This window comes from Bufo gargarizans, chromosome 11 (genome assembly GCF_014858855.1).
Source record: "Bufo gargarizans isolate SCDJY-AF-19 chromosome 11, ASM1485885v1, whole genome shotgun sequence".
NCBI classification, from domain to species: Eukaryota; Metazoa; Chordata; class Amphibia; order Anura; family Bufonidae; genus Bufo; species Bufo gargarizans.
The window spans coordinates 76,270,737-76,296,144 of NC_058090.1; the positions used below are offsets into that span (position 1 = coordinate 76,270,737).

The 25,408-nt window shown below is 46.7% G+C and overlaps 1 protein-coding gene across 7 annotated transcripts in view; it reads right to left on the reverse strand.

The window, feature by feature from the left end:
- FUT8 (fucosyltransferase 8) overlaps positions 1–25,408 on the reverse strand; it is a 156,792-nt gene that overhangs the window by 41,720 nt on the left and 89,664 nt on the right. For all 7 annotated transcript variants that reach the window (XM_044272455.1, XM_044272454.1, XM_044272457.1 and 4 more), the window contains 4 exons: positions 23,741–23,859; positions 20,049–20,217; positions 18,090–18,204; positions 9,319–9,556 (listed from right to left, as the gene is read on the reverse strand). In XM_044272455.1, coding sequence (XP_044128390.1) covers positions 9,319–9,556; positions 18,090–18,204; positions 20,049–20,217; positions 23,741–23,859 — 641 coding nt within the window. The remainder of the gene's footprint in view (positions 1–9,318; positions 9,557–18,089; positions 18,205–20,048; positions 20,218–23,740; positions 23,860–25,408) is intronic.

A 25,408-nucleotide genomic window follows, 5' to 3' on the forward strand; every position in this document is an offset into this window, starting at 1 on the left:
CCATAACTGCACATTATGCGGCTCTAGTGCTGGGTACACCAGAAATCTGGAGCTCCGAAAACAAAGATCCGACCACTATACAAATATAGCAGGAAATTCATCCACTGATTTTTGGACCTAGGTGCAGATTCACCGCAAAGCAAATTTAACGCTGTGTTTAACCTTACCTGAAATGTGAACCATTGCCAGCCGAAATGGTCATTTATGCAGCAGCTTAGAAACTATGCAAAGGATCTTAAATGACAGATAAACAGTGTGAATGTGTGTAAAGGAGCGCGACTATACAGTGTACGTGTGCTATATAAAGGAGAGAGACTATACAGTGTATGTGTGCTATATAAAGGAGCGAGACTATACAGTGTACGTGTGCTATATAAAGGAGCGCGACTATACAGTGTACGTGTGCTATATAAAGGAGAGCGACTGTACAGTGTACGTGTGCTATATAAAGGAGAGCGACTATACAGTGTACGTGTGCTATATAAAGGAGCGCGACTATACAGTGTACGTGTGCTATATAAAGGAGAGCGACTGTACAGTGTACGTGTGCTATATAAAGGAGCGAGACTATACAGTGTACGTGTGCTATATAAAGGAGCGCGACTATACAGTGTACGTGTGCTATATAAAGGAGAGCGACTGTACAGTGTACGTGTGCTATATAAAGGAGAGCGACTGTACAGTGTACGTGTGCAATATAAAGGAGAGCGACTATACAGTGTACGTGTGCAATATAAAGGAGAGCGACTATACAGTGTACGTGTGCTATATAAAGGAGAGCGACTATACAGTGTACGTGTGCTATATAAAGGAGAGCGACTATACAGTGTACGTGTGCTATATAAAGGAGAGCGACTATACAGTGTACGTGTGCTATATAAAGGAGCGCGACTGTACAGTGTACGTGTACTATATAAAGGAGAGAGACTATACAGTGTACGTGTGCTATATAAAGGAGAGCGACTGTACAGTGTACGTGTGCTATATAAAGGAGAGCGACTGTACAGTGTACGTGTGCTATATAAAGGAGAGCGACTGTACAGTGTACGTGTACTATATAAAGGAGAGCGACTATAAAGTGTACGTGTACTATATAAAGGAGAGCGACTATACAGCGTACGTGTGCTATATAAAGGAGAGCGACTGTACAGTGTACGTGTGCAATATAAAGGAGAGCGACTATACAGTGTACGTGTGCAATATAAAGGAGAGCGACTATACAGTGTACGTGTGCTATATAAAGGAGCGCGACTGTACAGTGTACGTGTGCTATATAAAGGAGAGCGACTGTACAGTGTACGTGTGCTATATAAAGGAGAGAGACTATACAGTGTACGTGTACTATATAAAGGAGAGAGACTATACAGTGTACGTGTACTATATAAAGGAGAGCGACTGTACAGTGTACGTGTGCTATATAAAGGAGCGAGACTATACAGTGTACGTGTGCTATATAAAGGAGCCCGACTGTACAGTGTACGTGTGCAATATAAAGGAGCGCGACTATACAGTGTATGTGTGCTATATAAAGGAGCGCGACTATACAGTGTATGTGTACTATATAAAGGAGCACGACTATACCGTGTACGTGTGCTATATAAAGGAGCGCGACTATACAGTGTATGTGTACTATATAAAGGAGCACGACTATACAGTGTACGTGTGCTATATAAAGGAGAGAGACTATACAGTGTACGTGTGCTATATAAAGGAGCGCGACTATACAGTGTACGTGTGCTATATAAAGGAGCGCGACTATACAGTGTACGTGTGCTATATAAAGGAGAGCGACTATACAGTGTACGTGTGCTATATAAAGGAGAGCGACTATACAGTGTACGTGTGCAATATAAAGGAGAGCGACTATACAGTGTACGTGTGCTATATAAAGGAGAGCGACTATACAGTGTACGTGTGCTATATAAAGGAGAGCGACTATACAGTGTACGTGTGCAATATAAAGGAGAGCGACTGTACAGTGTACGTGTGCTATATAAAGGAGAGCGACTGTACAGTGTACGTGTGCTATATAAAGGAGCGCGACTATACAGTGTGCGTGTGCTATATAAAGGAGCGCGACTATACAGTGTACGTGTGCTATATAAAGGAGCGAGACTGTACAGTGTACGTGTGCTATATAAGGAGCGACTATACAGTGTACGTGTGCTATATAAAGGAGAGCGACTATACAGTGTACGTGTGCTATATAAAGGAGAGCGACTATACAGTGTACGTGTGCTATATAAAGGAGAGCGACTATACAGTGTACGTGTGCAATATAAAGGAGAGCGACTATACAGTGTACGTGTGCAATATAAAGGAGAGCGACTATACAGTGTACGTGTGCAATATAAAGGAGAGCGACTATACAGTGTACGTGTGCAATATAAAGGAGAGCGACTATACAGTGTACGTGTGCAATATAAAGGAGAGCGACTATACAGTGTACGTGTGCTATATAAAGGAGCGAGACTATACAGTGTACGTGTGCTATATAAAGGATTGCGACTATACAGTGTACGTGTGCATTGTGCAATATAAAGGAGAGCGACTATACAGTGTACGTGTGCAATATAAAGGAGAGCGACTATACAGTGTACGTGTGCAATATAAAGGAGAGCGACTATACAGTGTACGTGTGCAATATAAAGGAGAGCGACTATACAGTGTACGTGTGCAATATAAAGGAGAGCGACTATACAGTGTACGTGTGCAATATAAAGGAGAGCGACTGTACAGTGTACGTGTGCTATATAAAGGAGAGCGACTATACAGTGTACGTGTGCTATATAAAGGAGAGCGACTGTACAGTGTACGTGTGCAATATAAAGGAGAGCGACTGTACAGTGTACGTGTGCAATATAAAGGAGAGCGACTGTACAGTGTACGTGTACTATATAAAGGAGAGCGACTATAAGTGTACGTGTACTATATAAAGGAGAGCGACTGTACAGTGTACGTGTGCTATATAAAGGAGAGAGACTATACAGTGTACGTGTGCTATATAAAGGAGAGCGACTATACAGTGTACGTGTGCTATATAAAGGAGCGCGACTATACAGTGTACGTGTGCTATATAAAGGAGAGCGACTATACAGTGTACGTGTGCTATATAAAGGAGCGAGACTGTACAGTGTACGTGTGCTATATAAAGGAGCGCGACTATACAGTGTACGTGTGCTATATAAAGGAGAGAGACTATACAGTGTACGTGTGCTATATAAAGGAGCGCGACTATACAGTGTACGTGTGCTATATAAAGGAGAGCGACTATACAGTGTACGTGTGCTATATAAAGGAGCGAGACTATACCGTGTACGTGTGCTATATAAAGGAGAGCGACTATACAGTGTACGTGTGCTATATAAAGGAGCCCGACTGTACAGTGTACGTGTGCTATATAAAGGAGAGCGACTGTACAGTGTACGTGTGCTATATAAAGGAGCGAGACTATACAGTGTACGTGTGCTATATAAAGGAGAGAGACTATACAGTGTACGTGTGCTATATAAAGGAGCGCGACTGTACAGTGTACGTGTGCTATATAAAGGAGCGAGACTATACAGTGTACGTGTGCTATATAAAGGAGAGCGACTATACAGTGTACGTGTGCTATATAAAGGAGAGCGACTGTACAGTGTACGTGTGCTATATAAAGGAGCGAGACTATACAGTGTACGTGTGCTATATAAAGGAGAGCGACTATACAGTGTACGTGTACTATATAAAGGAGAGCGACTATACAGTGTACGTGTGCTATATAAAGGAGAGCGACTATACAGTGTACGTGTACTATATAAAGGAGAGCGACTATACAGTGTACGTGTGCTATATAAAGGAGCGCGACTATACAGTGTACGTGTGCTATATAAAGGAGAGCGACTATACAGTGTACGTGTGCTATATAAAGGAGCGCGACTGTACAGTGTACGTGTGCTATATAAAGGAGCGAGACTGTACAGTGTACGTGTGCTATATAAAGGAGAGCGACTGTACAGTGTACGTGTGCTATATAAAGGAGCGAGACTGTACAGTGTACGTGTGCTATATAAAGGAGAGCGACTGTACAGTGTACGTGTGCTATATAAAGGAGAGCGACTATACAGTGTACGTGTGCTATATAAAGGAGAGCGACTATACCGTGTACGTGTGCTATATAAAGGAGAGCGACTGTACCGTGTACGTGTGCTATATAAAGGAGCGAGACTATACAGTGTACGTGTGCTATATAAAGGAGAGCGACTATACCGTGTACGTGTGCTATATAAAGGAGCGAGACTATACAGTGTACGTGTGCTATATAAAGGAGAGCGACTATACAGTGTACGTGTGCTATATAAAGGAGAGCGACTATACAGTGTACGTGTACTATATAAAGGAGAGCGACTATACAGTGTACGTGTGCTATATAAAGGAGCGCGACTATACAGTGTACGTGTGCTATATAAAGGAGAGCGACTATACAGTGTACGTGTGCTATATAAAGGAGCGCGACTGTACAGTGTACGTGTGCTATATAAAGGAGCGCGACTGTACAGTGTACGTGTACTATATAAAGGAGAGAGACTATACAGTGTACGTGTGCTATATAAAAGGAGAGCGACTATACAGTGTACGTGTGCTATATAAAGGAGCGCGACTATACAGTGTACGTGTGCAATATAAAGGAGCGCGACTGTACAGTGTACGTGTGCAATATAAAGGAGAGCGACTATACAGTGTACGTGTGCTATATAAAGGAGAGCGAGACTGTACAGTGTATGTGTGCTATATAAAGGAGAGCGACTATACAGTGTACGTGTACTATATAAAGGAGAGCGACTATACAGTGTATGTGTGCTATATAAAGGAGCGCGACTATACAGTGTACGTGTGCTATATAAAGGAGAGCGAGTGTACGTGTACTATATAAAGGAGCGAGACTATACCGTGTACGTGTGCTATATAAAGGAGAGCGACTATACCGTGTACGTGTGCTATATAAAGGAGAGCGACTATACAGTGTACGTGTGCTATATAAAGGAGAGCGACTGTACAGTGTACGTGTGCTATATAAAGGAGAGCGACTATACAGTGTACGTGTGCTATATAAAGGAGCGCGACTATACAGTGTACGTGTGCTATATAAAGGAGCGCGACTATACAGTGTACGTGTGCTATATAAAGGAGCGCGACTATACAGTGTACGTGTGCTATATAAAGGAGCGAGACTATACAGTGTACGTGTGCTATATAAAGGAGAGCGACTATACAGTGTACGTGTGCTATATAAAGGAGAGCGACTATACAGTGTACGTGTGCTATATAAAGGAGAGCGACTGTACAGTGTACGTGTGCTATATAAAGGAGCGCGACTGTACAGTGTACGTGTGCTATATAAAGGAGCGCGACTGTACAGTGTACGTGTGCTATATAAAGGAGCGCGACTATACAGTGTACGTGTGCTATATAAAGGAGAGCGACTATACAGTGTACGTGTGCAATATAAAGGAGAGCGACTATACAGTGTACGTGTGCTATATAAAGGAGCGAGACTATACCGTGTACGTGTGCTATATAAAGGAGCGAGACTATATAGTGTATGTGTGCTATATAAAGGAGAGCGACTATACAGTGTACGTGTACTATATAAAGGAGAGCGACTATACAGTGTACGTGTGCTATATAAAGGAGCGCGACTGTACCGTGTACTCTGGGGCTGCAGAGACCATGCATACACACTGTGCTGCCTGACCAGTGACGCACCCCATGTACTAAAGCATGAGAACCTTATTGTGTCAGCAGAAAATGACCTGCTGTTAAACCACTTTTTGATGTTTAAAGGGGTTCTGCACTTTCAATTAACTGATGATCTATCCTCTGGATAGATCATCAGCTTCTGATCGGCCGGGGTCCGACACCCGTGACCCCCGCCGATCAGCTGTTTGAGAAGGCAGCGGCGCTCCAGCAGCACCGCGGCCTTCTCACTGTTTACCGCCGGGCCGCCCGTCCACTGACGTCACGACTTGTATCAACTAGAGTGGGCGCGGCTAAGCTCTGTTCACTTGAATGGAGCTTAGCCGCGCCCACTCTAGTTGATACAAGTCGTGACGGCAGTGGGCGGGCGGCCCGGCGGTAAACAGTGAGAAGGCCGCGGTGCTGCTGGAGCGCCGCTTCCTTCTCAAACAGCTGATCGGCGGGGGTCCCGGGTGTCGGACCCCCGCCGATCAGAAGCTGATGATCTATCCAGAGGATAGATCATCAGTTAATTGAAAGTGCAGAACCCCTTTAACATAATTTTAAAGAATTTTTGATGGTGCCTTGCAGCGCTGGGGTCCTGGGCTCGAATCCGACCAAGGACAACATCTGCATGGAGTTTGTATGTTCTCCCCGTGTTTGCCTGGGTTTCAGCGCCGATTAAGATCAGATGGATTACAATTTTATTACTGCCATTCATTGTGCTGTGAAGAGCAAGTGAGAGAAGCCAAGAGATAAGATCTGGCCCTGGTTAGTGGAGCAATGAGTTGGAGCTATTTCCGGGCAATGATGTTATGCAATGCTAATCGCACTACTACCTATAAAGACAGATAGCGCTGCTATAAAACTAACAATTATAACACCAGGAAAGACGTAGTAACACAAGCCGTCTCTGCAGGTCACACTATGTAACATGGGCGTCATGGATTCTGATTATACAAGGTCTATAGTACCTGTAAAGTGGTCCGAGAGGTAACAAAGCAGGGAAAGAAACCCGCCATACTCAATAAACCTGCGGTACTGATACTACAGGTCACTCAGGAAGGAATCTTGGGAAGTCAAAATCCATAAATGCAAAGCATCCCACACGACCTATGGGTACCCCCCAAACAACCCCCTCAGTCCTGCATCTCATCAGCAGGAATAAAGGGACCCCCACTAATCAGCTACTGATGGCCTATCCTAATAGGACAAGCCGGTAAAGGAAAGGAGTCAGGCACCGAGCAGAAGTTAGAGTGAGAGGAAAAAAATAACGTGAATGATACAAATCTAACATTTCGACATTACCACGAAGCTTTGTGCTATGAGGTCGCCCCTCAGCACTCTTTTCAGGCCAAAGTAAAACTCGGTGCCCCTTTTGACATGGCTTCTGGCCCAATCACGATGTCATCTCGGGATGTGTGATGTCATCAGTACTTGTTGCATTCTGTATCTAAGTGAATCTCCTCCATTCCATTATCATGGCCCCCGCTGTACAGAGACAGGCGGCCGACGCTGCTACCTCCCCTCCGCTTCTCGTTAAGCATCTAGTGGCCCCAGGTAGCGGTCTTAACTTTCTCTTATACAACTGCTTAATTAAAAAGCTCCAATTTGATAATGAGCGATTTATCTAGAGCAGACATCGGGGTCAGGCAAGGGCGGTCTTGCTCTAACGGTGATTGGATCCACCAGGAACTAGAAGCTTTTCTTTTATACCTCACTTAGCAATTGGATCCAATCCCAACCGGGCGGCAAATGTGCCATAAATATAAAGCCAAATATACGACCTTATAAAATAAGGTGCCCTGGATAGATGAAACGGGCAACATGTACTTAACCCATTAAAGGGGTATGCACATCCAATAAGGGTATGGAATACTGCTAGTGAATGATTGTCTGGGACCCATGTTGATCCTTAGAGCTTGTGGAGCTTCCGCTCACCTGCTAAATGGGCCTGCACCCCTGGCAAATGGCCTCAACCAGCCAGGCATAGCGCCCACTGCAGGAGAAATGTAGTATTGCAGGATGGCCGTTCACATGTACGGTCATCTATGTAATGTAAGGACGGCTTGAGTCTTTTGCAGAGCGGCTCTAGAGGGGACAGGACTTGCCTTCATGAGAAGACAAAAGTGGTGCCACTTCCTGCATTAGGCCCAGTGGTCACGACGCATTACCCGATGTCCTGGCCGACACGCACTCTTCAGTTTATTCACTCCATTCTAGAAAGCACGATCTGGTACATAGACACATCATTTACTAAAGTGCCCGCACCACTATTGTGGCGTGAGAAAGTCGCCAATTATGGCGCATGCACAATTTGGTCTTCTCACCACTTTTCTAAAGCGGATATAAAAGGGGTGGGGCCTGACAGAAGGGGCGGGTCTTCATGCTGCACCACCAGTTTTACTACAACTTATGCCAGTAGCGGAAGTCAACACCAGCCCCCAGCTGGCATAGACTGCCAACAATGTGATTAATTTATTAAAAGGCACTCGCTCAGGGATCAAGAATGGAAACACCAGCCTTGAGGAATGTCCCAAATGTGTACTTCCTGAGAGTTTGGAGAGGCCGCCAGCCTCCATGACACTTCATAGCCCAGTAAGTTCCATTTAATGTCAGGATCGGCTGTGGCGCTACCACTGACACTAATTGCTATGAACATTTCCTGACTGAGAAGAAAAGCCACACACGGTAATTTAATTCAGGGAGGCAAATGCCAAGGAGGACGCTCTGCAGATAAATATTCTATGGGGACTGTGTAATGCCTCATTTTCCCTGGGGAGGCGCTGCAGGAGAATCAAACACCTGGTTACAAGTTCACAAACAGATTACGGCTGCTGGTTAATGATTAGCTTATTGTCTGGGGACCCTTTGAAGAAAAAGGGAAAACTAAGAATTATCAGTTCATTACAAGTACCGTGAAAAAATAAAACTACAGACGTGTAGGCATACATGGTGACTTCATGCTGCCTGGAAGATGTGGCTCATTAATATTTATACCGTCACTGCAGAGTCGGCATTTTGGGTAAGGCTGTATCTGTCACTACACAGACCTGACAAATGTATGACGGTCATGGACAGGCAAGCAGATGATTGCCCTGAGAGGACGTTGGTCCAGAAGAAAGGTCAGACAGATCGTCTAAAGTTAGACATAAAGGAACTAAAGTTTGCTTAGTGCTCGATAGCAGAGAAGTACATTGGTAAAATTTCCAAATGCAAACTTTCCGGGTGAAAAAAAAAATCTGCAAATCTACAGCTCACAGGAGATTACACGCAACGCAAGTCAAGCAAGGTTGTGCTCAGCGGATTGTGAGATGGGTGTTAATGAGTAAATCGTTTCAAGGACACAAGCATCACGCTCCATGAATTTCATTGTGTCATCTACTACATGTGTCATATCACTGGGAAAATTAAGGTCAATGGCCAGATGAAAGAGTCTTATATAGCAGATGACAAACGCAGCCATGCTAGGGCAATGTTACAGCTACAGCAACACATGGGGTCGGAAGCAACGTTCCAGATTCTAAGCACATTAAAGCAACGCCTGCTCAATCGGCTACTGGGCATATCATGGAGAAGAACCTCAAGCAGTAAGAGACTGACCTGACCAGTGTCCGGTGGAGGTGCCAGACCTATCCGTACATGTGTCACTGACTGGCTTAAAGACCGTCTCCCATCCACCGGTAGCATATCTCCAACTCTGTGACTCCAGGATGAGAGTCCTCTGCGTGCCGAAGGCTATCATGAAGCAGTAGACCACGTGGTGAAGTTGGCATCCGTAGCCGCAACCTTTGTTGATGTTACACACTAATTTCTTGGCTTTGCTGCAGTCCTTTGGGTTCTGTGGTGGAAACAGAAGGACAGTTTTAGAAAACCCTGTAAAACACATCTAAAAACAATATAATCATCCACCAATGTGGATTCTGCTTCTGCACTTGTGAACGCGTCCTGGAAAAGGTATCAAAGACGGGCCCTTCTCCCAGAAGCACAGAGGGCTCAACTGGATTGGGGTGGACAGAGTGCCGAAGCCACCATTTTATTACAGGGTCACAGAGTTTGTCAGAGATATATGAAAACTTTTTATCAGTGGGGTTGTGAGCGCTGAGACCCACACGATCTTTAGAATGGGACAAAAGAAGCGCACGGACATTGTGCTCTCTCTCCTCACTACAGGAGACAGGACCAATAGAAAGTCTATCAGTCCATCTTCACTCTGAGGAGACAGTGATGGGCGCGCGCTTCTCTCGTCTCATTCTGTGAAGGGGGGGGTCTCAGCACTCGGACCCTCACCGATCAAAACTTTTGATATGTCTCTATGACATATCAATTGTTTTTGAAAACTCTGACCTTTTAATGTATAGAAGCCCTTTAAGAGGAGCTTTCCATAGTCAAAGTCAAGGATTCTTAGGATGACCATACTCGTTAGATAGCGGTTGGCTAAATGCTTATTTGATGTAACAGTGCTCTCTCCTGAGCGTCCCAAACATAGGCATGTGTTCTCAATCGGGAGAAGAGAGATACCTCTGGCAGTGGCTTATCTCCAAAGGATTGGGCATGCCGAATGCCAACAGCCCAATCCTTCTCTTTCCTGACATCTGCTACTAGGGGAGAGTTGGAAGCCCCCCTTCAAATCAGGTGGTGGGCCAGGTGAGATTGAGGGGTTAGGCTGGCATTCATCTGTGTCTGGCCAGCTTTAAGTACCTTATATACGGGTTGATTATCGCCTGAAAGGAGCATTCATTCCCGACCACTAGTCCGTGTAAAAGGCCCGCCAACAAAAGAGCAAACAATTGTTTGCCGGCTGATCGGATCCTTTATGCCAGCATTAGCTGCGTAAATGAGGGACGTGCTGCCAACAGTGTAAATAAATGGGCGCACAAGCACTCCATCCGCTCCTGCGGCTACGGTCCTTAAACGAGCGTCGATCAACATGCTCTATTCCTGATCAGCACTCATTGCTGGACATAAATCTGTCCGATCAAAGGGACCTTTAGTCACACAGAAACAACTGAAGTCCTCTCTACCCCAAGTGGGATTTCTGTTTCTCTGAGAGCTGTACATAACGGTATATGTGATGGAAATACACATTATCGGCCCATGACGTCAGTGACTATCCCTTAGCAGCATCTCATGAATAAATGAGGCATCATGGACAAAGACAAGCCCAGTGCAGACATCGCAGAGCTGTGATTGTCAGCATAGCCGAGCTGAGCTTGGCACAGCTCATGGGAATATAACAAATGTCATCTATGCTTTTACATAAGCTAGCAGGTGAACATACAATGCGCAGCCCAGGCCGCACAGTGCCCAGCCCAGGCCGCACAGTGCCCAGCCCAGGCCGCACAGTGCCCAGGCCAGGCCGCACAGTGCCCAGGCCAGGCCGCACAGTGCCCAGCCCAGGCCGCACAGTGCCCAGCCCAGGCCGCACAGTGCCCAGCCCAGGCCGCACAGTGCCCAGCCCAGGCCGCACAGTGCCCAGCCCAGGCCGCACAGTGCCCAGCACAGGCCGCACAGTGCCCAGCACAGGCCGCACAGTGCCCAGCACAGACCGCACAGTGCCCAGCACAGACCGCACAGTGCCCAGCACAGACCGCACAGTGCCCAGCACAGACCGCACAGTGACTGCTGCAGTGTTTACGATGCAGAATATTATCTGTTATTCTGAAGGGCTGGGAGATTTAGAGACTGTTTTCTCAACCTTCCACCTATCCCTAGTGAGGATGGTTTGGTCCCTGCAGATAGATCAGGGGTCCTACTAGTAAGCAGCACCTGACCAGAGACCTGACAGAGGGCTGTATTCTACACTGAGCACAGCTCTGCACATGGCGGCATTAGGACTCTTTGCGGAGCCATAACGACGGTAAAGGAAAAGACAAACCGTTTAAAAAATTTTCATGGGAGCAGACACTCTTAAAAAAGGGTTTGTCCTTTTATCAAGCGATGGCCTATACTAAGGATAGGCCATCACTACCTCATCAGAGGGGGTTTGACATCCTGCCGATCAGCATTAGTACTGGTGCCAGAGTCATGTCCACTAAACACTCATATGAGCCACGCACATCACAGGGTCAGGACAGAGTCTTATTCCCTGGGAGTAAACAATGAAGGTTCCTATTAAATGACAGCTAGAAGAGAACCAGAGTGCCCCTTTAAATTGGTTGTGCCATGAGAAATATTCCATGTTTTTCAAACCAGCACCTGGATCTGAATACTTTTGTAATTGCATACAATTAAAAATTATGTATAGTCATTGAGCTAAAAATTTATATGTATAGCGCCACCTGCCGTTTGTTACTTTCCTTATTTCTTGTCCACCACACTGAGGTGGTCGCACGCGCTCAGTTTAAAACTTCAACTGGCACCAGCCATATCCTCTGTTAGAAGCTGTGGCATTACAGGGTAGAGGTACAGCAGAAATAACATCCTCCTGAGCTGTGATGGGAGAGAGTTGCAGCAGAAAGGACACATCCCCATGAGCTGTTATAGGGAAAGAGCTGCAGCAGAAAGAACACCCCCCTGAGCTGTTATAGGGAGAGAGTTGCAGCAGAAAGGACACATCCCCATGAGCTGTTATAGGGAGAGAGTTGCAGCAGAAAGGACACACACCCTGAGCTGTTATAGGGAAAGAGCTGCAGCAGAAAGAACACCCCCCTGAGCTGTTATAGGGAGAGAGTTGCAGCAGAAAGGACACATCCCCATGAGCTGTTATAGGGAGAGAGTTGCAGCAGAAAGGACACACACCCTGAGCTGTTATTGGGAAAGAGCTGCAGCAGAAAGAACACCCCCCCCCCCCCTGAGCTGTTAGAGGGGGAGAGTTGCAGCAGAAAGGACACATTTCCTGAGAAATGACATGCCCTTGGGCTGACAGCCTGAAGTAAATCTAGCAGAGCAATTGGAGCAGTGTATGGGGAGATCTCTGCATATATGTAAGGTAAATGGCTAGATTTTTAATTTTTTTCCACCAATAATGGGATTATCCCTTTAAGACATCTGATCTGTTCTTAGCACTGTATAGTCATAAAGCACTGAAGAGGCCAAACCCTTCTGTCCACACAGCCCTGCAATCACAGTAAAGCACTGGAAAATATATTTCTAGTCAAAAATAGTGAGAATCACCAATATAATAGAAAACGCCATGTCCGTGGTAATTACATAGTAGCAATACATAGGTAATGGGGTGCAAATATGTCGGCAGATGCATTCATTAACACAATAAAAGCTAAATCTATTCTCATTCACAACATATAAAAAGACTGACACTAAAGTGAAAGTTTCAGCGTGGTTTAGTTCGTTAGCTGGATCTGGCTTTTAACTAGATGCCAAGGTGACCTTGTGCGGCACGCGCGGCATGAATAACACTAGACCGCGTCCTTACATATGCATGAAACTCTTGATATGAGTCCAACTGGGAAAATGCACCAGCAGCATAGCGAGTAAGAGCAGCGAGGTACTTAATGACAGCTCTTCACATAATTACCACTGCAGGCTTATACATATAGAGCACAACAGACAGGCGATCAGTGGACGTCACACATAGATTCACCCTGAAACTGGTTGGCCGACACGTCAGATCTGCCCGTCCGAGGCTTCCATCGGGATGACTTCCGTCACCTCTATGTGCCCGTGTTACTACGGAGTGGCGCAGTCCCCATACAGTGACAGACACCCAGTAGAGGTCTCCTTCAAGTGAATGGGGCCTATGGGTCCATTTGAAATATGCACACTACTCTGCAAATGCAGAGGGAAAACATCCCCACCCGGGCCTATGAGACAACCCCTTGAAGTTGGGGCGAATTGTGTCTGCTGATGTCTATGGAAGTACACACAATGTGTGCAGGTGGCTGTGAATGTGTGAAACTGGTGGGGGTCCAGGTGGATGGGACTGTGTGAAACTGGTGGGGGTCCAAGTAGATGGGAATGTGTGAACTGGTGGGGGTCCAAGTAGATGGGACTGTGGAAACTGGTGGGGGTCCAGGTGGCTGTGAATGTGTGAAACTGGTGGGGGTCCAGGTGGATGGGACTGTGGAAACTGGTGGGCGTCCAGGTGGATGGGAATGTGTGAAACTGGTGGGGGTCCAGGTGGATGGGAATGTGTGAAACTGGTGGGGGTCCAGGTGGATGAAACTGTGGAAACTGGTGTGGGTCCAGGTAGATGGGACTGTGGAAACTGGTGGGGGTCCAGGTAGAAGGGACTGTGTGAAACTGGTGGGGGTCCAGGTGGATGGGAATGTGTGAAACTGGTGGGGGTCCAGGTGGATGGGACTGTGTGAAACTGGTGGGGGTCCAGGTGGATGGGAATGTGTGAAACTGGTGTGGGTCCAGGTGGATGGGAATGTGTGAAACTGGTGGGGGGTCCAGGTGGATGGGACTGTGGAAACTGGTGGGGGTCCAGGTGGATGGGACTGTGTGAAACTGGTGGGGGTCCAGGTGGATGGGAATGTGTGAAACTGGTGGGGGTCCAGGTGGATGGGACTGTGTGAAACTGGTGGATGGGACTGTGTGAAACTGGTGGGGGTCCAGGTGGATGGGACTGTGTGAAACTGGTGTGGGTCCAGGTGGATGGGACTGTGTGAAACTGGTGTGGGTCCAGGTGGATGGGAATGTGTGAAACTGGTGTGGGTCCAGGTGGATGGGAATGTGTGAAACTGGTGGGGGTCCAGGTGGATGGGACTGTGTGAAACTGGTGGGGGTCCAGGTGGATGGGAATGTGTGAAACTGGTGTGGGTCCAGGTGGATGGGAATGTGTGAAACTAGTGGGGGTCCAGGTGCATGGGAATGTGTGAAACTGGTGGGGTCCAGGTGCATGGGAATGTGTGAAACTGGTGGGGGTCCAGGTGGATGGGACTGTGTGAAACTGGTGGGGGTCCAGGTGGATGGGACTGTGTGAAACTGGTGGGGGTCCAGGTGGATGGGAATGTGTGAAACTAGTGGGGGTCCAGGTGCATGGGACTGTGTGAAACTAGTGTGGGTCCAGGTGGATGGGACTGTGTGAAACTGGTGTGGGTCCAGGTGGATGGGACTGTGTGAAACTGGTGTGGGTCCAGGTGGATGGGACTGTGTGAAACTGGTGGGGGTCCAGGTGGATGGGACTGTGTGAAACTGGTGGGGGTCCAGGTGGATGGGACTGTGTGAAACTGGTGGGGGTCCAGGTGGATGGGACTGTGTGAAACTGGTGGGGGTCCAGGTGGATGGGACCGTGTGAAACTGGTGGGGGTCCAGGTGGATGGGACTGTTTGAAACTGGTGGGGGTCCAGGTGGATGGGACTGTGTGAAACTGGTGGGGGTCCAGGTGGATGGGACTGTGTGAAACTGGTGGGGGTCCAGGTGGATGGGACTGTGTGAAACTGGTGGGGGTCCAGGTGGATGGGACTGTGTGAAACTGGTGGGGGTCCAGGTGGATGGGACCGTGTGAAACTGGTGGGGGTCCAGGTGGATGGGACTGTGTGAAACTGGTGGGGGTCCAGGTGGATGGGACTGTGTGAAACTGGTGGGGGTCCAGGTGGATGGGACTGTGTGAAACTGGTGGGGGTCCAGGTGGATGGGACTGTGTGAAACTGGTGGGGGTCCAGGTGGATGGGACTGTGTGAAACTGGTGGGGGTCCAGGTGGATGGGACTGTGTGAAACTAGTGGGGGTCCAGGTGGATGGGACTGTGGAAACTAGTGGGGGTCCAGGTGGATGGGACTGTGGAAACTAGTGGGGGTCCAGGTGGATGGGACTGTGGAAACTGGTGGGGGTCCAGGTGGATGGGACTGTGTGAAACTGGTGGGGGTCCAGGTGGATGGGACTGTGTGAAACTGGTGGGGGTCCAGGTGGATGGGACTGTGGAAACTGGTGTGGGTCCAGATGGATGGGACTGTGTGAAACTGGTGGGGGTCCAGGTGGATGGGAATGTGTGAAACTGGTGGGGGTCCAGGTGGATGGGACTGTGAAAACTGGTGGGGGTCCAGGTGGATGGGACTGTGGAAACTGATGGGGGTCCAGGTGGATGGGAATGTGTGAAACTGGTGTGGGTCCAGGTGGATGGGAATGTGTGAAACTGGTGGGGGTCCAGGTGGATGGGAATGTGTGAAACTGGTGGGGGGTCCAGGTGGATGGGACTGTGGAAACTGGTGGGGGGTCCAGGTGGATGGGACTGTGTGAAACTGGTGGGGGTCCAGGTGGATGGGAATGTGTGAAACTGGTGGGGGTCCAGGTGGATGGGACTGTGTGAAACTGGTGGATGGGACTGTGTGAAACTGGTGTGGGTCCAGGTGGATGGGACTGTGTGAAACTGGTGTGGGTCCAGGTGGATGGGAATGTGTGAAACTGGTGTGGGTCCAGGTGGATGGGAATGTGTGAAACTGGTGGGGGTCCAGGTGGATGGGACTGTGTGAAACTGGTGGGGGTCCAGGTGGATGGGAATGTGTGAAACTGGTGTGGGTCCAGGTGGATGGGAATGTGTGAAACTAGTGGGGGTCCAGGTGCATGGGAATGTGTGAAACTGGTGGGGTCCAGGTGCATGGGAATGTGTGAAACTGGTGTGGGTCCAGGTGGATGGGACTGTGTGAAACTGGTGGGGGTCCAGGTGGATGGGACTGTGTGAAACTGGTGTGGGTCCAGGTGGATGGGACTGTGTGAAACTGGTGGGGGTCCAGGTGGATGGGACTGTGTGAAACTGGTGGGGGTCCAGGTGGATGGGACTGTGTGAAACTGGTGGGGGTCCAGGTGGATGGGACTGTGTGAAACTGGTGGGGGTCCAGGTGGATGGGACTGTGTGAAACTGGTGGGGGTCCAGGTGGATGGGACTGTGTGAAACTGGTGGTGGTCCAGGTGGATGGGAATGTGTGAAACTGGTGGGGGTCCAGGTGGATGGGAATGTGCGAAACTGGTGGGGGTCCAGGTGGATGGGACTGTGGAAACTAGTGGGGGTCCAGGTGGATGGGACTGTGGAAACTAGTGGGGGTCCAGGTGGATGGGACTGTGGAAACTAGTGGGGGTCCAGGTGGATGGGACTGTGGAAACTGGTGGGGGTCCAGGTGGATGGGACTGTGTGAAACTGGTGGGGGTCCAGGTGGATGGGACTGTGTGAAACTGGTGGGGGTCCAGGTGGATGGGACTGTGGAAACTGGTGTGGGTCCAGATGGATGGGACTGTGTGAAACTGGTGGGGGTCCAGGTGGATGGGAATGTGTGAAACTGGTGGGGGTCCAGGTGGATGGGAATGTGTGAAACTGGTGGGGGACCAGGTGGATGGGACTGTGAAAACTGGTGGGGGTCCAGGTGGATGGGACTGTGGAAACTGATGGGGGTCCAGGTGGATGGGAATGTGTGAAACTGGTGGGGGTCCAGGTGGATGGGACTGTGGAAACTGATGGGGGTCCAGGTGGATGGGACTGTGTGAAACTGGTGGGGGTCCAGGTGGATGGGACTGTGGAAACTGGTGTGGGTCCAGATGGATGGGACTGTGTGAAACTGGTGGGGGTCCAGGTGGATGGGAATGTGTGAAACTGGTGGGGGTCCAGGTGGATGGGAATGTGTGAAACTGGTGGGGGTCCAGGTGGATGGGACTGTGGAAACTGGTGGGGGTCCAGGTGGATGGGACTGTGGAAACTGGTGGGGGTCCAGGTGGATGGGACTGTGGAAACGGGTGGGGGTCCAGTAGAAAAAAAGTGTTAAACCTTTTGGCTGGAATACCCTTTTAAGTCTTTTTTTATACATTTAGAATGCCTTTTATTATATATTACACATAATTCAACTTTTTAAAAGAATTTTTTCTTCAACTGCAAGTCACAAATCTGAAACATGTGACAGTAATAACGCCTTAAATGACGGAGCTTCTTCGAGAAGTGGTGAGCACTGGAAGCTGCCATGTTAAAAAAAAAAAAATACTTTACTGCAATTCTCATGCCTGTGGGCAAGAAATCCAACTAATATTAATGACAAAGAAATAATAGATGAGGCCGTCAATCATCTGTAACAGGAAAAATAAGTAAAGGAGGATTCTTTTCTATTTTTATTACTAGAGGGATCAGAAACCTAATTTTAACAGCAGATTATTTTCCCTGGACTTGAGCGGAAAGAGAAGAAAAAGACTTGGGTAACACAGTTCTGTTAAAGTCAAGAAAACCTACTGACAGCAGAGGTGCCAGATTATCAGATGTCCCATCAATCCTCATGGCATGGCAGATCTCAGGTGTCAGATCTTCTGGGCCAAAAACCCAGAACAGGAGGAAATCTTTCCATTATCTCTGTGGAGACTTCACTACTGGTTTGGGCTCACAATAACTGATGGAAATGACTGAAGTGTGAACTAGGCCTTAGTAAGAGAATGGCCTGTCGCGGGAAAAAAAACGTCTCTTATGATCATCCATTGCATACAGATAAGGTTAGTCACCTGAACGTAGGCGATCCGTCGCTGTACGAGTTCTGTCAAATCTTTGGCCTCTCTTTCTCGCCAATCACCGGCACCGTCCGTCTGACTGAGGTAGTAGAGATCTGTCATTACTGACCTGTTAACAGGACACATACATGGGTAAGAACACAATACATAGATCCTTGGTTCCCTCCCCCCCTTCCCCCACGCTATATGTCGTATCTGCAATAAGTGAGGGAGAAAAAAGGAAAACAGACATATACTGTACAAGCCGGATTATTTCGCTTCCATTTGCCTATGCATACATCGGATGTACACCCCGGGATATGAATGTACCCTTATTCTCCATCATGATTTGCAATACTACACTATATTGCAAGGAGGTTCTTTAGTTTGCTATCCCTGTCCCTCCTAAAACCGGAGATTTTCTAGAAGACCCATCCTTTGATTTTAGTGGTTTAGTTTTCCAGAAGAAGCACTCGCCAACATCATCCATATGCTCCATTTTATTTTACTTTTACCAAGGTCAATCTTTAGTCCTGCAGTGCTGGATCCTCCCTATCAGAAAACACACAATACAAAAGCCGGGTAGAGTTCAGGAGACCCCACACACAATATAAAAGCTGGGTAGAGTTCAGAAGACCTCATACACGATACAAAAGCTGGGTACAGTTCAGGAGACCCCATACACAATACAAAAGCTGGGTAGAGTTCAGGAGACCCCATACACAATACAAAAGCTGGGTAGAGTTCAGAAGACCTCATACACAATACAAAAGCTGGGTAGAGTTCAGAAGACCCCATACACAATACAAAAGCTGGTTAGAGTTCAGGAGACCCCACACACAATACAAAAGCTGGGTAGAGTTCAGGAGACCCCATACACAATACAGGGACTGTACGAGTATTTATCCCATTATCCCGCAGTGCTTCAAACACAATAGCTCTTATCAAGTGCAAACAATCAGCGAGACGAATGGCTTTATGTAAGCCGCCCCATATCAAATCTTTTAATTGACTCGCTATGGAACTTATCAAAGTGCAACCCAAGTCCTAACATAACATGAAAGGCTTTATAAGTATGATTAGATTCCGCGGGGAGATCTTTATGTTGGCGACACATCCTAATACATCTCACTATGCTAAAAAATAACAGATGAACGAAAAAAAAAAACATAAAGGTGCATTTACACGGCCCGAGAATCAGGCAGATTATCAGGAACCAGCATTCCTGCAAATCAGAGGACTCCCCTGCATAATGTAAACCGGACGGATCCGTTTTGTAGCCCATAGAATTCTTTTATAACGGAATGCCTTTCCGTCATAGAATTACGTTATGGTCGGTGGTAATGGAATCCATAACGCAATTCAGTAAATACCACAACACGAACCCGCACACGAACTTCAAAATATTAAATTTGCTCATCCCTAACAATGATGTAACTGGTTGGGGGTATCTAAAATTGCCAGGTAGGTAAGTCTTGATCTGAAAGAGCTGTAAAGACATTGAGATTAGGGGGGAAAAAAGCCTGACTAAGGCCCGATCCACATTTCTGTATATGGTATTGCAAAATATGTGGGCAGTACACCGTGTGCTGCCTGAATCTGTATGTCTATTCCGCAGCACTGCCAAAAAGATTTTATATTCTTGTCCATATTGTGGACAAAAATAGGCATTTCTACAATAGTGCGGAACGAAAAAGTGCAGGGGCAGGCACAGCCGGTATAGCTGTTTTGAGGATCTGTGGTTTGCGGACCACAAAAATGGATATGGTCGTGTGTATGGAGTCTAAAGAGGTTGTCTCATCAGAGATTACCTAGGCAATCATCGCCTGCTGCAGGGTTATGTGATGTTACATGGAGGACATTCAGATGAGTAGCTGTCCATGTCATACAAAGAACGGCTAGAGTCTGCTCATCTAAATGGAGCCCCCCCCCCCCCTATAATGTCCACAACAGGTAATAAACCCCAGTGCCTACCGTTGCTGATCACCCATGTCGATCAGTAATTCATCAACGTGTCTTTGGAGTTCGTTTCGGTCCAAATGTTTCAGTTTCTTCAGCTCACTTTGGACAAAATACCAGAATTCCATGGCTCCGTTTTCTATTGCCCGTCTTAACAGTTCATGATCTTTTCCCATGCCAGCCACTGAAAAGGACCCATCATAAAGCAATTAGCATTTCTATTCATTCATTACGTGTAAACAGAAATATCAGTAGCCATATCGATCACATTTAAATACCGCACACAGGGGTATCTCTACTCACAGAACAAGCACCAGGCCCATTCAGAGCACTTATCTACAGCTAGGGGGTAAAGAGACTGCTCCGGGAGCTGCGGCAGGATCAGAAGACAGTAGACAGTCCAGGAGAAGGTGATGCTAACGTCACATATACAGCTCATCAGTAGAGTGCGTGCATTACAACTCATACTGGACTACAGGAAAGACCAGAGAGGCTTACAGTTTGTTTTTTGGTCCAATATACATATAAATACATCAAGATCTCCTACATTGATGTAGATATGACAGATCATGTGGCTTCCCGCAGCCGCCACTAGAGGGAGCTCACTGCATACGCTTATACATTGAGCGCAATGGTTAAACGGTATACAGCAGGCTCCCTCTGGTGGCGGCAGAAGGTGGCCAGGTTTGAGGCTCTGTATCACAAAAATCAAAGCTCAGAACCCTCTACAGATAGATTATGAAATGACTCAACACAGAATTTTAAACCTACTGAGAAAAAAACTAAATGTTTTTCAAGGGAAGGCATTTAGGTTATGGCATTCTGCAGAGCGACTACACCCTTCACCCACAAGGGTTGTGGCACACAGATGCTTTTAGAACTAGAATTACAGTAAAAAATTAATTAATGCATTTATTTAAATGTATTCAACACATTTTAAAGGAGTTTTTCCAAGCTTATAAGGAATATATAAAACTACCTCCTGAATGTTCACCAGACTATACCACTAAAAGTACTTCTTTTCATTGCCCTGCCACTCTGTTGTTCTCATGCCGCCAGGGCTTGCTGTGGGCGGGATTATAAATGTAAAGGATTACAGTTCCATGATGCCTTTACTCTGTCAAAGACATTAGGGGAGATTTATCAACCCCTTTGCTCCTGAAAAGGGGAGTTAAGTCGCAACTGTGACTTTATAAAAAAAATTGTCGCATCGCCCCCTTTTCCGCCAACCATGCCACTTTAAAAAAAAAGGGGAGTGACAAGGGCAGTGAGGGGGAGTGGCCAACAGCTGCAACAACTTTATCTTTATTTACAGCAGTTTTATGGAGTAAATGAAGCCAGAAATCTACAGGAGCTCTGAGCGGCCGTAGATTTCTGGTTAGGCGCACGGACTGTAGGTGGATGCACCTAATTTATGACAAGGATTCATAAATTAGATGCACCCTCTGGCAGTGCAGGGGATATCAAGACAGGCGCAGAAAGCGCCAGTCTTGATAAATCTCCCGCATTGCCTCTATAAAGAGCCGCATGCCTCTCTATTACTAGTTGAAATGCAGTGGTATAATTACTCACAGTCAGCTTTGATACTCTTTTGCTCATTGTATCACTGAAAAAAGTAACACCTAAAATTTAACCTTTACTAGATACATTTAAAAAAAAAAAAAAAAAAGATACAAAGAACTTTGTTTATGTCCCCTACTGGGAGATTATTCCTAAATTCTGTGAGTTGCTCTTTTGCTCATTGGCTGCATTATTTGCTGCCCAGCATGTGAAACAAATCCTGAAACAGAGAGGAGGCAGCTAGGGGACAGCTCAACTATTCTCTCAGGCCACAAGGCCAGCCAGTGACCAGAAGAGTCAATGAACCATACGGGGGGTTTGAGTCGCACGTGTTGGCCAAGATCTGGTCAGACATTGATGGCATATCCTCAAGGAATGCCCCAATGTCAAAATTATAAGAAGCCTGGATTCACCTTACAGGGGTCCTCTGCAGGACTGGAATTTATTACCTAGGAGAGGGGCAGATGCTCTCTTCTATATCATACGACAATGAGAGGTCGCCATGACACCCGTACAAGCATTTGTACGCTTTTCAAAAAATCTCATGCGCATGAGACTTTCTTTGGTCTGGATCGCTGTATCAGCACAGCCTGCGCGGTCTGCTCCGTCCCTGCCGCCCGCATCATTAATCCTGGTCTATAGTGACTGGGGCATATGGGCAGTTAGACAGAAGAAGAGGGCTCCCATTGCCACCATCGGCTCCCTGCGAAGGAAAGTCCCACGTACCCCAAAATGGTAGTAATGAAAACCACATCTTGATATGCAAAAAAAAAAAAAAAACAACTACATCAGCGCAAAAATTTATAATTTGTGGCTCTTGGAATTTGTTGACAAAAAAATAATTATTTCTGCATGACATGCTATTATGGTGCAAAAGAAGAAGAAAAACAAAACGCATAAAACGACACATATTTGGTGTCGCTGTAATCGCACTGACCCATAGAATAACGTTAATATGCTAGTTATGCCACAAGGCAAATGTTTTAAATTTAAAGTGCCAAAAACTATGGGATAGTTGTTTATCTATTACAAAAAAAATAAAAAATTATAAAAAAAAAAGTTACAAAGTTATACGTACACCAAAATGGTGTCAATAAAAAATACAATTCACAAGCCCTCATACAGCTACAGTGACAGGAAAACAAAAGCTACAGCCATGGTGGAAAATGCTAAGTTCTCAGAGGAGTAATTTTACTACAATTTGGTGCAACCTCTGACGACAGCACAAGCGCTGATGCTGCGGTTACACAGGCGGCACATGATCTATCCATGCAGACATAGTGTATTTCTGTGGTAAATGGCACACACCTTAAAATGTGGCATTCCTCCGCAGCTGTAATTAGCTGTGAGCCGTGTCCTCCCTGGCATACTGAAAGCTGTAACTTTTTTATTAGCCACTGGCGCAGCAGTCACGTACACCGTGTTTCAGCACAATTTACTCGTACAATTAGACTTTTCTCTATTTCTCACAACTCCTCAAACTTTATTGTGGATGTTTTGCACTTTTCTTTGCAATTTAACCTTTTGCTAAACGCACCCCATGGTTACATTCACACAACTGTATTTTTGCTCAGCCTCCAATCTGTGTTTTTTTACTGATCGCCCGCGGATCCATTCATTTCTATGGGTCTTCAAAAAAAAAAAAAAAAAAAAAAAACGCAGAATGGTGCTGCAAATTACAGAACATGTCCTGTTCTTGTCCGTTTTGCAGACAAGAATGGGCATTTTGACAATGAGGCCTGCGGAAAGTGCAGGATGCGCATTGACGGTATCCCCATTTTGTTTGTGGACCGCAAAATGGATATGGCCATGTGAATGTAGCCTATCAGGCAACAGACAGTCCTGGAAACGATCTCCAGTGTGATGCCATCCTTTGGGCTGGCAAGTGGGTCCCTCATTTGGACAAACTTGTGGCACTGAAGAGGTTAAGTGCTGGGATCGGTATAGTGGTTAAACAACTGCAGTTGCTAAAACTAACCTCAGGGGCTTACTTAGAAATTTGCTAAATTTCGATAATTCCACAGATTTTCACTGCAGATTTTGGGGTGAAATCAAAGGCAAATCCGCAACAAAATCTGCAGCAGCAGATGGATTTCTCCACGGATTTGTGGTGGAAACGCCGTGAGGTCTAGAGCACGGTATCTCACCTGCACTGCTAGACTGTTGTTTGTACATCTCAATCTGTTCTTTGGCCTTCAGCAGCTGCTCCTCTAATGCCCGTATCCTTCCTGCTGCGGCTCCTTGCTCCACTGGACCTTCAGGTATCCTAAAAAACAAAGAAGTGCAACATAATTACACGAGGGTGCACCAAGCGGAAGAAATGGATCAGAGGCCAGACGTCTGGACTTTGCTTACTAAAAGAGAAGGGGAAACCTTTATGAAGACGGGTATTCCCACAGATAACGTCTGACTGGGCAGGGCCCCCCCCCCAACTGGTAACCAACAGCTGGAATTCTAGCAGGAATAATAAAGGAATGGCACAACATAAAGTCATAAGAATACATGCTTGACGACGCGGATACAAGTGTAAAACAGGTCAGGAGAGGTTGCAGGTCCTAAGTTTAGGAGGCTCGTGGCCACTCACACAGAGGGTACAGTATGGGCACCCAATGCTGGACCAGGTGCATGAGGCAGCCTGACTTTATTGGCCCAGGTTCCCCACAGATCAATACCAAACAATGCAAAAAAAATTGCATTTAACTGAAAAATGTCTAGGCACTTTGGCAACCTGGCCCGAGGGATCTGTCAAGTCCTATGTACGAGCATTTAACATGGCCGCTTCCAGTCCTATTAGTGTATTCACAAATGCCAACATCGAGCACGCAATGTATAAAAAATCAATGTCGTCGAGTGAAAATGAAATTGAATCTTTATAGCCATAAAAAAGCCCAAGTCTATTAAATGAGATAACTGTGGAGGTCATAGCGAGGAACGATTTGTTCCATTTCCTATGGCAGAGGGGATCGTCCAGGGCACCAGGGACATTTGTCTTTTATCTCTGCTTACAAAAAGCCATTCTCACAGAATGAATTCAAAGCCCTGGAATAAAAGTAACCTCTAGATTAGCGGTGCTGCGATCAATTTTAATTGTGCTCAGTAGCTAGGAGGGAGAAAAAAAAAAAATCAAAACTCATTACGGACTCTTAGACTACAAATTAGGTAACGCGGCAACATATTCATTGAATGGAGGGGGCGGTTAACGCTCGGTAAACACTACCTCCGATCAGACTCACCGTGTGCCCGAAACCTGCATATCATATGGGCATGGGGCGCTGCCTATCCTAGGAAGCTCAAAACAGTCAAACCACACAAATGTTACTGCACGACGCATTTTATGCAACATGTGACTTTTTGCATTTTCCCGACGTTCTCGGCACTTATAAATAGTGGGGTGTTCAGATATTAATGGATATATCCTATATTATAACTGAAGATTAAAATAAGAGTATTTACATTAGGGGGCGTTGTACCTATTCCATGAACATGAGTGGGTCTGAGATGCAGTACCAGACACAGCCTGAGGACAAGAGAGGTGCCATTTCTAGAAGGCAGCAGTCATGTAAGGGTAGGTTCCCATTTCCGTTTAACGGCTATGGCAGAGAACAGCCTGCCGGAGTTCACCAAATACTGCCATTATAGTTATTGGGATCCCGACGCTTACCGGTATAAGTGCCAGTTTTCAGCCAGACAAAAACCTTGGCATGCATCTGTGTTTGTCATCCGAAAGCTGACACTTTGCTGGAAAGCATCTGGACCCCCGCCAAATCCCAATATAGTCAATGGGGTCCGGTGGTGAACGGCAGTATCTGGCTAGG